The sequence below is a fragment of the Strongyloides ratti genome (assembly GCF_001040885.1).
Source record: "Strongyloides ratti genome assembly S_ratti_ED321, chromosome : 2".
NCBI lineage: Eukaryota > Metazoa > Nematoda > Chromadorea > Rhabditida > Strongyloididae > Strongyloides > Strongyloides ratti.
The window spans coordinates 10,129,331-10,141,686 of NC_037308.1; the positions used below are offsets into that span (position 1 = coordinate 10,129,331).

The 12,356-nt window shown below is 23.4% G+C and overlaps 5 protein-coding genes across 5 annotated transcripts; 1 reads left to right on the forward strand and 4 right to left on the reverse strand.

Moving 5' to 3' along the window:
• Window positions 1-20: 20 nt before the first annotated feature.
• Window positions 21-461, forward strand: SRAE_2000321700 (Hypothetical protein; the record flags this gene model as incomplete). The annotated part of the gene is made up of 2 exons (XM_024654384.1): window positions 21-199; window positions 245-461. The coding sequence occupies 2 exons, from the start codon at window positions 21-23 to the stop codon at window positions 459-461; spliced, it is 396 nt and encodes a 131-aa protein (XP_024507761.1).
• Window positions 462-698: 237 nt separating this feature from the next.
• Window positions 699-2,360, reverse strand: SRAE_2000321800 (T-complex protein 1 subunit zeta-2; the record flags this gene model as incomplete). Its single annotated transcript, XM_024654386.1, has 2 exons — window positions 699-1,721; window positions 1,773-2,360. 2 exons carry the CDS (start codon window positions 2,358-2,360, stop codon window positions 699-701), a joined length of 1,611 nt encoding a protein of 536 aa, XP_024507762.1.
• A 458-nt stretch (window positions 2,361-2,818) lies between these two features.
• On the reverse strand, window positions 2,819-5,707 carry SRAE_2000321900 (Cyclic AMP response element-binding protein B; the record flags this gene model as incomplete). The annotated part of the gene is made up of 4 exons (XM_024654387.1): window positions 2,819-3,554; window positions 3,888-4,006; window positions 4,067-4,097; window positions 5,703-5,707. 4 exons carry the CDS (start codon window positions 5,705-5,707, stop codon window positions 2,819-2,821), a joined length of 891 nt encoding a protein of 296 aa, XP_024507763.1.
• A 2,556-nt stretch (window positions 5,708-8,263) lies between these two features.
• On the reverse strand, window positions 8,264-10,039 carry SRAE_2000322000 (dTDP-D-glucose 4,6-dehydratase; the record flags this gene model as incomplete). Its single annotated transcript, XM_024654388.1, has 1 exon — window positions 8,264-10,039. One exon carries the CDS (start codon window positions 10,037-10,039, stop codon window positions 8,264-8,266), a length of 1,776 nt encoding a protein of 591 aa, XP_024507764.1.
• Window positions 10,040-10,256: 217 nt separating this feature from the next.
• SRAE_2000322100 (AT07276p) lies at window positions 10,257-12,267 on the reverse strand (the record flags this gene model as incomplete). Its single annotated transcript, XM_024654389.1, has 4 exons — window positions 10,257-10,634; window positions 10,715-10,996; window positions 11,480-11,754; window positions 11,805-12,267. The coding sequence occupies 4 exons, from the start codon at window positions 12,265-12,267 to the stop codon at window positions 10,257-10,259; spliced, it is 1,398 nt and encodes a 465-aa protein (XP_024507765.1).
• Between the last annotated feature and the right edge of the window lie 89 nt (window positions 12,268-12,356).

A 12,356-nucleotide genomic window follows, 5' to 3' on the forward strand; every position in this document is an offset into this window, starting at 1 on the left:
CATTCTTATTTTTACTTCTAATGACTTTTCCCTTTGATAATATAAATGGATATAGTGAACCTAAATGTTGGCCTAGATTTAACTTAGGAAATCCAAATCCAGCTCCAGTTTTCTGTCCACCAGAAGATTTTTTTACCTATTATGATTGTTGTAGTTTAGAATATGGAGACTGTTGTAGATATCCAAAATGGGGAAATATGTAAGTTGACAATATATACTTTAAATGAATAATATAAATTTATAGAATTATCATAATCATAATAGTCATTGGATTAATAGCTGGGTTTTGCTGTTGTATATGTTTTATATTTCAATTTGCAAAAGCCAAAAAGAAAGATGATAAACCACCTAGAGAACAACAAACAGAAAGGGAAAGAGAAGTTGAATGCGGAGGTACCGAAATATCATTGGCACCAGAAGATAAATATTATCATAGGAATACGAAAAACACTTATATATAATATTTCTTTTTTTTTTGTGTAAAATATATTTAAATGTTTTTAAACACTTATATAAAAAATTACATTATAAATGTTAAAATTATTATTAAACAAAAAGTTTAGCACATTAAATATAAAAAAATGGGCAAAAGTTCCAGAATAACTTTTAAGACTTCAAAAGCCGTTAACAAATAAAGCAAAATTTCAAAGGATATCTTAGAAAAATTTTAGAAGCAGCTTTTATATAAAAAAAAATATTTAATTATTATCTAGGCGATCTCCTTTGAGATTTGAAAGTCCAGCCCTAACAACTTCATCAACAAGCAAAAGATTTGATCCAATACTCGTACAAGCATTAAGAGCATTTAGTTTAACAACATAGTTATCCCAAATTCCTGATGGTTCAATTGGTTTGCCATTTTCCAAATCAATTCCAACAATAACATTGCGTTTTTTTCTAGCTTCAATTAATGAAATAATTGACCTAACACCGTCATGTCCAGCATTAATAGCAAGAACTTTTGGAATAACAAGAAGAGCCTCAGCAAAAGCTTGAACTCCAAGTCTTTCTCTTCCTTCAATTTTACTTGCTTCATCCATTAAATGTACATGACAACTAACTTCGAAAGATCCTGCACCTGGAACAACACATTTATCATTGTAAACATTTCTTATAGCACGAAGTCCATTCTTAATAGCATCCTTTTGTTGAATAATTGAATGTCTATTAGGTCCTTTTAAGAGAAGTGTAACAGATTTTGGAGATTTACAATCTTCAATAAAAGTAAATTTATCTTCTCCAAGAATATGTTCATAGACTGTTCCAGCAAATCCAAGAACACTAGCATCTAAATTTTCAATAGCATTTATTGCTTCTCCACCACAAGCCAATTGTAATCTTTCCATGTTTCTTCTTTTAGCTCTACGAAGAGCAAGAATACCATTTTTAGCAAGTAAATCTAAACATGGTGGATCAATTCCTTTTTGATTAATAATAACAAATCCTTCACCGTTTTTGCATACTTCATTTTTTAAATCAACAATTTTTTGACAACGTTGTGTAATATAATCACGTTCACATTGTAAAAGTTTTTCTCTTTCCTCTGCAGTTTTGTAAAAAAGTGATGAATTAACTTCAGTTTTTTCAAATTCTAATGAAACATTGCAAGTTAAAATAAAAGCATTCTTAACATGTTTTGGCATATCTGGATGTCTACCACCATGATCCAAAACAAGACCGCTAATAAATCTTGAATCAGTTTCATTTTCATGAAGCATTTCCTACAAAAAAAAATAAAATAAATAAATATGTATTAATAAAATAAAATTTACCATAATTTCAATCATATGTAAATCTGGCTCTTCCAAATTTTCAGTATCTTTGATGGCATTGAAAGCATCTACAATACACTCAGATAAATGATCAGCAATGTTTTTTCTTAATTTTGTTCTCAAAGCACCACGGGCAACCTCAATCAACAAATCTCTATTTATCTCTGGTGACTTTTTAAATGTTTCTAAAAATTGAAGTGCCATAACTTTAGCTTTTTCAAAACCTTCAGAAATTAACCTAGGATGAACACCATCAGAAACATATCTTTCAGCCTGTTTTAAAAGTTCACCAATAAGAAGAACAGTTGATGTAATACCATCACCGGCAACATCATGTTGAGCAGTACATGTCTTTGCAATAAGAGATGCTGTAGGATGAGTTATTTGCATTTCATGAAGAAGTGTATTTCCATCCTTAGTTAATTTAACATCCCCAGCTCCAGAAACAAGCATTTTGAGTGTTCCTGATGGTCCTAAATTACTTTGCATTACCTTTTGTAATCCTTTTGCACCAGACATATTTAATTCCAGTGCTGCAGCTTGACGTGCCATTTCAGCACGTGGATTAAGACATTGAAGAGACGACATACTTCTACAGAGATTCTATAAAAAAATAAAAAATGTTAAATTTTAATGACAAAAAATAAAATATAAAAATGCACTATTATCTTATCGGGAATATTAAACAAAGTAATACCCTTGGAGTATAATGTATTCGTAATAAAGTTGCCTAGTAACTTCTAGAACAATTGCCAAAAGATAATTTAAAATTAATATAAAATGGCTCATCAGAGTGGATATTTTATCATATAATAAGTAATAATAAATTTGTAAATAAAAAGTTGGACAGAAGTTGTAAAAATTAATGCATTGTAAATAATATTTCAATTGGAATAATATTAATTATGAAACAAAAAATTTATTATTTGTATATAATATGAAATATCAAATATAATAAAGTAAATATAAACTACCGAAATTCTACAAGATCATTTTTTTTTACATTATAAAAATTAGTTATCATTAAACTTTTAAATTATTTATTATTACATGTCTGGTTTGCCCTTTTGACAATATAATTCTTTTAATGTTTTTAATTCTTCAATAAGAGCTTTATTTTGATTTTCCAAAACAGAAACTCTATTTTCTAAACATTTAACATATTCTTTTTTCTTTCTTCTACATTCTTTTGCTGCTTCACGATTTTTCATAAGACGAACTTGGCGTTTCTTTGTTGAGTCATCTCCATCAGGAATTCCTATTGAACTTTTTGATGATGCTGATGTTGGAGCACTATTAATATGATTAGAAGGTGAATTATAATTAAGTAATCCAGGTTGCCAATCACTATTGTTGTTACCTACACCGGTAAATGGTCCCAAAGTTAGAGAATCATTAATATTTTTTAAATGCAAAAGATCTGCGTTCAATGGAAGCATGATACCGGTAGGATTAGACATAACAGATGTAGGAATAGATGATGGTGGAATAATATTTAGCGAAGAACCCGTGACTGCATTTGGATCACTAAGTAATGATGGCATTCTTAATTCTGTTGAAGAAGAAGTACATTGTTGTTGTGGTCCTGAGACAATTGGTGAGACATAAGAATTTGTGCCATCCATTTTTAAAGGAAGAACTGGAACTGGTGTCGGTAGTGTTGGAACATTTTGTGGTGACAATTTCGATGTATTATTTGTTACAACAACTATATCTGATTCATTTGAATCTTTCTTATTAATACTTTTATCTGTGACTGTTTCTAAGTCTTTTAGGATCATACTAAAGAAAATATTATATTTATTCATAGTAGAATTAAAAATTTTTTTTAGATTAAATTACTTTATAAAGAGATAAACACCAAAAAACTTTTAATATATATTTTATAACTAATGGTTAAAGATGGATATTCAAAAATTTTTTAAAAGGCTATCATTTCTCAAAGGTATAAGTATGACCAAAGTTTGTTAAATGGTTTATTAAACTTATTAATTTTAATAATTTTATAATTAATGATACCTATGTTGAGTCATATTTCAAAATTTTAATAATAAATAATTACATATAGTAGCATTAAATTTGGTATTTTAAATAATCTATTAAAAAAAAACATACCGATAAGAAGGCCGTCTATTTAATTGTTCTCTACGTTTCCTAGCTTCATCTTCTGAGATAACATCTTCACCAGTTCTTAAAATGTCTCTGTTTGATGCACTTATAGTAGCAGTTTCATTCTAAAAAATATATTTTAAGATAATAATTTTAAAATATTAGAAATATAAAAAAAAAATTACCATTTTTAAAAAAATAAAAAAAAAATTATTTCTGATTTAATAAAGGTATATTAAAAAGGAATTATATTATCGTATTATAATATGTTCAGTAGAAGATATGAATTATATATATATAATAGTAGTATTTTTTTTTCAGCAACTTTGCTATTTTTCTGTGTTATACAGTCAACCTCCAGTCCATGCAATCTAAAATAAAAATATAGAAGAAAGAACTTCATGATAATTAATCTTTGTTTAAAACGTTAATATTTTAGGCTTATCTGCATTGCCTTTTAACTTATTGAAAAAAGAAAGATGACTACTTGTTAAGTAAACATAAAAATGATATTTCAAGTCACATTAAAAATATCTTATATATTAAAATGCCAATATTTAATAATTATAAAATATGATATAAAATAAATTTCTTGTAACAAAAAATCTGTGAAAATTATAATAATGTAAAATAAAAAAAAATAAAAAAAAAAAATTGTTGTTTACTATCAAATATTTAATAAGGTAAAAACATTTATTTTCTATATACAATCAAGATAATATAATGTATCATCATTAAGACATATATAATATATCGTTGATTATCTTGTTCAAGGAGGATTTATTATAAACAAATCCCTGTTTTTGCATAAAAATATTTAGAAGATTTGACAAGAATATTTAACTATAATGAATGTTATTATAAATTGATCATTAAAAAAAACACCCTTATAATTAAGTAATTGTTAGAAAAAAAAAAATTGGTGAAATGATGTTAAATAGATCATAAAAAATGTTATATTATATTATAAGGGTGGGTGGAATATTTATATGATTTAAACCATCATAAGTTATTATCCCCTGATAAAACAAATTTATTTATCATACAGTGTTGTAATATTTCTTTAAATTTAAAAGTAAAAAAAAAAAATCAAGCATAATCTTATCATTTTGAAGGCTAACAGAGGCAATACATATATTTCGTCATTATCATCTATAGTGGGCCATTCACATATGATATAAAATGTTGCTGGTGCATCGATTGTAGCGTGTGTGTAAATATAAGAGAAGAAGCTTTTAGTTGTTATGTCTCTTTCTCTTTTTACTGAATGTTTCATATCTTGGTATTCATTTTATGATGCGTGTAGTCACATATTAGCCTCTATGCAAATGATGAAGTAAGTGATAGAAGATAAAAATTATAAAATAATATCAAAATTATCTGCGTATGTAATAATGTATAGGAAGGTGAAATAATATTATTAAAATTGCACTTTTCTTATTGTTATTAATACACACCCAAATAACATATAAAATATTTTTAAAAATAAAAAATAATTAACTAATGATTAGGATAGTGTAAAGAAAAGTTGATTAAATAAATAATATTTTAAAAAAATGTCAATGAATAGTAATATAAACTTTTTTTTTTTATAATAGTATATATATTAACAGTGCTTACAAATATAAGATTTAATAAAAACCTAGATAAATAATTGACAATATGTAAATTGTTGATCAAAAGATATTTGTTTTATTTATCAATAAACTTTCTAAGAGACTATAATAGACTAAAATGGTAGATTGACAGGAATTTATTTATAAATACATTATCTACCTACTCCAGCATTTATTTTTATATTATATTAAAAATCATTCGTACCTCATATCTGTCTTTCTTTCATTGCCTCAAAAAGTCCTATTACAATATAGAATATTAAAAAAAAAAAATTTTTATTTTTCTGTATATTATAGTTGTTGTAACCAGGGAAATGAAAAAATATAATTTAAGAAAATATTACCTATATATATATATATCTTAGATATGCTTGTATAACTCTTTAATTTAACCAAGAAACAAATGTTTCGATGATGCCTTTTTAAATGTTTTATACATTCAATAAATTATTTCACAATTTTCTATAGCAACACGAAATATTATTTTTAAGTACAAACTATAATTTTATTGTTTCTAATAAAATATTGTTGTGATAGCAACCATCAACAGTCCATTAAATGTGTATGATGTTGCCTACAAATTGCTTCAATAAAATAAACATTATTATTAAATAAAAAAAAAAAAACATTAAAAAAAATGAAATAAAATATATGTATTCAAAAACTTGAAAACTCATGAAAAATAAATAAAATTCTTTAAAAAGTTTTTGCAATAAAAAAAAAATAATGTTAAAATTATATCTATTAAAACAATAAAATAACATATAAAAAAGATATACAACATTTATAATGAGTGTAATTATATATTAAAAAGAAAAAAGACAATCATATAAAGATTGACTTTATATAAAGTTTTCAAGCAATTATTAAAAAGATATAGCTACACTAGTTGTTAAATATAATCTCAATAACCAAATTTTAACATATTATCTAAATCACATAAAATTTTCTAGCTGATTAAATGAAACACGAAATATATAAAAATTTAGTAAATTAGAAATAGTAATTCACATCATATATAAATTAATTATATTATTGGTAAAAATATTAGAATATTAAAAGAGAATAAAAAATAAAGATTGAAAATTATATTTGTTAAACGTTAGGTTAATAAATTAAAAAATAATTGAAAACATTAATAAGCGAATCTTATTTTTAAATTTTGTATTAAAAACAACATAAACAAATGATGCGTTAAATGCACTTTTTTCCGTTAATTTTTCACACACTAATTACACTGTTCAGTTTATAGTCTGAATATTTTATAAAAATCTCACGTAACAAATAACACTACTTACTGCAAAACTATAAATTGTTATCATTAATTAGTCCTTAAAAATTAAATTAAAAGAAAATTATATTAATAAATATTTAATAAATTAGTACACAGTTAAACATATCACACAAATAAAAGCATATGCAAAGTAATTTCTATTTCTCATTTATTTACACATAACATAAACATATTTATATGGTAAATACATGAATATATATTAATTAACAATTAATATAATTTTTTTCTTTTCTTAACAAAAATAATATAAATATATCATTAATGTATTAAAAATATATCCATTTTTAAGGAATTTTAACATAAAATAGATCTTAAAAACAATCATTTTAAAATTAATTACATGTATTATTTATATAAAATATATGAAATATTTAATACAACATAAATTTTATTCATAACACAAAAATATTGTGAAGAAAATTTTAGATGATATATTTAGAAAAAAAAATGTAGAAAAAGAAATATTGATGATATGTAAATAATAATAATTTATAATAATAATAATAATGAAAAGTAAAAATGTAGTTTTATATGATAAAAAGGATGCCACGAGCCGGGATCGAACCGGCGACATTTAGATCTTCAGTCTAACGCTCTCCCAACTGAGCTATCATGGCTATATAAGGGGAAGAACCTTCGTGTTCTAAACGGAAAATCTTTGAGAAATGTTCCTAATTTGATGACAAAAAATCAAGATAAGTTATCAAAAAGTATTTTTATATTATATTAGAAATTTAATTTAAAAAAATTTGTTTATTAACAACCAGATTAATTACCTGTTCTGGAACTTTTTTATGATTTTAAAATATAAACATAGAATTTTAATGTGTTTGTATTTAAATATTTATAAAGTTTTTTTTTATGATTTGTTCTATTAGTATCTTTGAAATAATTTTTTTTTATATCTTTAAAGGCAAAAAAAAAACAAACTAGAAAAGATTTTTCATATGAAATTTTAATTTAAAATTTTGTTTCCTTTTTTATATACATTTTCATTTTTTAAATTTGATATTAAATAGATATACTACTGGGTAGCATATTAAAACTATTGATAATAACAAAAGTTTAACAAAACAGAAAAATGATTTAAAATTTTTAGGCAAAATGAGTTTTCTTAAATAGAAAGAATAAATAACTAAAAGAAAAAGGATGCGTGATTTCTGAATCAAAGGAAACTATTAAGTTGTTAAAAACTATTTTTAATAATGAATAATTTTAAAAGATTTTAAAAAAAATTAAAAATTTTGCCAAGCTTTTAATAGAAAGTATTTAGAAAGTATAATTTTTAACAATTAAAATGATCAACATTTTAGTATTTATCTTAAGTATTTTTTTAAAAATTTTATTTCACTTAATGTCAAAATCTAAAATTTACATATGTTGTATGATAATAATAAAATTTTACCAGAAGTAAAGACTAAATTTTTATTTCAAAACAAGTTTTTGTTTTTAAAAAATAAACATTAAATCATTTAATTAATGTTAAGAATTTTTTGATAAGCTTCTTTAACACCTTCAACAGCTGATCTTATATCAGGTTTATGGTGGATTATTTTTCCTGTGTCAAGTATACAATGAGCTCTTGTATTAACCATTTCTTTATTTGTGGATACATCAAGAACCTCATATTCTTCATTTTTTCCACTTAAATTATTATAAATTTCTTTAAATTCAGTAAAGTTAATTGGTCCAGGATTAACGAGATTTATAGTACCTGTACTTTTTTCTAATGATAAATTAAGAAGTACAGGTAAGCAATCTGGAAGAATAGTTATTGAATTTGGTATATCAATAACTTTGTTAAACATAATCATTTTAGCTGCAAGGTTTCTTGGACTATTTTCATAATTTACTGGTAATCTTATTCTTGCATTTAAACAATTATCCAAAGGTCTAAGTAATCTATCAGTAAAAAGTTTAACAGCTGAATAGGAAGTATTTTTGAAATTTCCATCATCTAATTCTTTATATCCTGGTCCTGTGTATCCATGTTCTTCGTTATATTGAAATATGCACCCTGTACCAAGATATGTATAATGAATTTTAAATTTTTGGCACATTTTTCCCAAAATCCATGGACCAAAACAATTGTCTCTTATATTTTCATTTAATTTATCTGGACCACCTTCTAAATAACTAATATTACCACATCCAGGACCTTGTGTTCTTCCAATCATTGAAACAACATTACTTGGAGCTACAGCAACAATTTCACTTTCAACTGTTTCATCTTTATCAAATCCTGGTTTAGTTTGACTAACCACATATTCAATATTATTTTTACGTAAAAGTTCACAAAATTGATTTCCTATCCATCCTTTTCCACCGAAGATTAAAAATTTTGCCAATTTTGTATTATTTTCAATAACACTTGATGTTGTTGGTTCTTTTTTAATTTTGTTAATTCCTTCCTCAAGTGTTACAATTGGTTTCCAGTTAGTTTTTTTAAATATTTTATCACTTGACATCTTAACAGTTTCTTCTTTTAATTTACCATTATTACAAAATTCTTTTAATGATTCTTCTGTTAGGCAGATGGCTGATGGAATATTATAAATTGAGGCACATTCATCTGGTGTTTCTGCTACTGCTAAAATTCCTTTAATAGCATCATCAATATATAATGGTGATAATATTTCTGAAGCTGATGGTGCAAGATTAGTTTGAACAATACTTTTAATTATATTATTTTTTCCCATTTTACCTCCATATACATGTTTGGCAAGTCTAGCAATTTTTATATTTATATGATATCCTTTAGCATAAGCATTTAACATCATTTCACATGATCCATGATTAGCAGCAACAGGATTTAATGGATATGTAGGTTCTGTCTCACTCCAAATTTTAGATGTTCCATAGACATCTTCTGTAGAGATGTGAATAAAATTGATTTTTGATGAGTTGGAGGAATGACGAACACCATCAAGAAGATGTGTAAGTCCTTCAAAATTGTTACGACAATAACCAATCATATCTATAAATGATTCTTCTATATTGGTATCAAATGCAAAATTGAAAATTGTATCAATATTATAATTTTCAATAATTTTTTTAACTAATAATTCATTAGATATATCACCAATAATAATTGAAATATCATTTTTATTATTTAATCTTTCTAAAGATGAATTTTTTGATACTTTATCAAGTATTACAATAGAAGGTTTATCTTGAGATGATAAAAGATAATTGGCAAAGTTTGTTCCAAGGTATCCTAAACCTCCAGTAATAAGTATAGATTTCATTTTTAAATTTAATAAAGTTAACAACTTTTATAAAATAGGAATTTTAATTAATAATCAATCTATTTATTTTATTATTATTAAAGGGGTGTAATATATTCTATGTATATAATATAATATAAAAAAAAATGAAAAACGTGTCAAGGACATTATTTTAAACATTTAGATTATATTTACTGATAAAATTATTTTATTATTATCAATATTTTGTTATATTTATTTATCTTTTGCATATATAAGGTCTAGCCATAAAACAAAAAATATCATTTAATTTTCCATAACTATCCTGTTCAACACAATTTTCATTATGTTCTTTATTATCAGGTGAACCAGGTTTCCAATTAATAAAATTAGTTTCTGAATTATCGGTAAAAATAAAATTACCTTCATTTTGTATATCATTTAATCCCGTCCATATAACTGTTTTGTGTAACATTTTAACAAAATTATTTTCTTCTTCTGATAAAAATGAAACTAAATGTCCATCCCATTTTGAACAGGCATGTTCAGCTGCATACCATGAAACTTTATCTTCAATAAATATATACTCACTATTATTAAAATGATGAACCTTTTTAGTCATTAATTTTATATAACGCTACAAAAACAACAATTGATAATTAAAAATAAAAAAAATTTTTATTCTACAAATTATCTACAAAAAAAAAATAAACTTACTTCATTTTTAATTTGTTCATTTTCTAATTTAACATTAATTAATTTTAATTTTTGTTCATAATTTTCTATCATTTTTTCTATTTCATTCTTAAATTTACCCTCAATATCCTCAATTTTTTTATAAATTATATTTTCTATATCTTCTCTCATCTTTCCACAACATGACATATTAGTAGGATTTTTAAAATTTTCATAATTATGATAATTATAATTAATACCATTACCTTCTAAACATAATGTTAATTTTTGCCTTAAACATCTTATTTCAGCAGGAAAATTTCCCTTAAAATCATTACATTCATAAAAATTACCATTAATAATGGTAATAAAAGTTATAATAAAAATTGTTAAAATAAATAGCATTTTTTAATAATATAATATCTTTACTTTTATTAATTTTATAAAATTAAAAATATAATATAAATATTTTTATATTATAGTGATAATTTAAAGTGAATTAAGATTATTAATAAAAAGATAAAACATATATAATAGATGTTAGCTTAATCAAATTGTGATTCATTATATTAAAATTATATTTATAAATGTCTTTTACCCTCTTCTGTTATTCTATTATTTTAACAATGAAAAAAGTGATGAAGTATAAAAAAAATTTGATTTGTTATTTTAGATTAATATATAATATTATTTTAACTGATAAAGTGTATAATAATTTTAGATATTTTACTACATATCAATTATCAAATAAAAATATAAATTTTTAACAATATATATAATTAAATATTATGGCAAAAATGACGTCACTTTTTTGTCATTTTTAAATAATTCTTCAAATTTTTCTTTCGACTCATCATTATCATCATTTTCAAGCATTAATCTTCTATATTCATTATCCCGGAGATCAAGTGAAAATTTTCGAAGTTGCATTCTAAATCCAATATTTGGTGAGGCAGATAGTCTTTTTGATGTTATTAAACTTAATACTGAATTATATGATATTGTGGTAACACTTAAAATATATAATGCTGTTACTGTGACACTTCTTGATGCTCCAATAAAACAATGAATAAGACAAGCTTCTAAATAAATAAAAAAAAATTTTTTTTTTAAATTATATTAATAAACATACCATTATTCATTCTTCCTTTATGTATAAAACTATTAATCATTGGAACAAATGTCAAAATATCTTGACAACATTTATCTTCAACTTGAATTTTTAAAGTTTTAATATTAGTATGATGGGGATGATCTTGTTTAGGAAAATAACTCATCAAACTAACAATTCTTTTAATTTTATTTTTAGCCAATTGATCTATACTAATAGAATCTCTTAAACTTCCAACAAATAAATTTGGAATTATTTCATCCATACTACTAGTAAATAATTTTTTACGATATTTTTTTAATATATCTAAACTTTTTCTATTTTTATCATCCACTACCTCCTCCTCCTTCAAAACGTTATTTTCTTTTTTATTATCAAATTTTATAGTATTATTTGTTGTTGAAATAGTATCCGTTAATGGGAAAATATTATTAAGTTCACAACTAAAATTGTTATTTAATGTCTCCTTATTTATATTTGTCATATTTCATCTCTTAAATTTTAAAATATATCAATTTTTTCTTTTTTAGTTTCCATTAAATATAAAAAATACCATAAGATATATGATGGTAA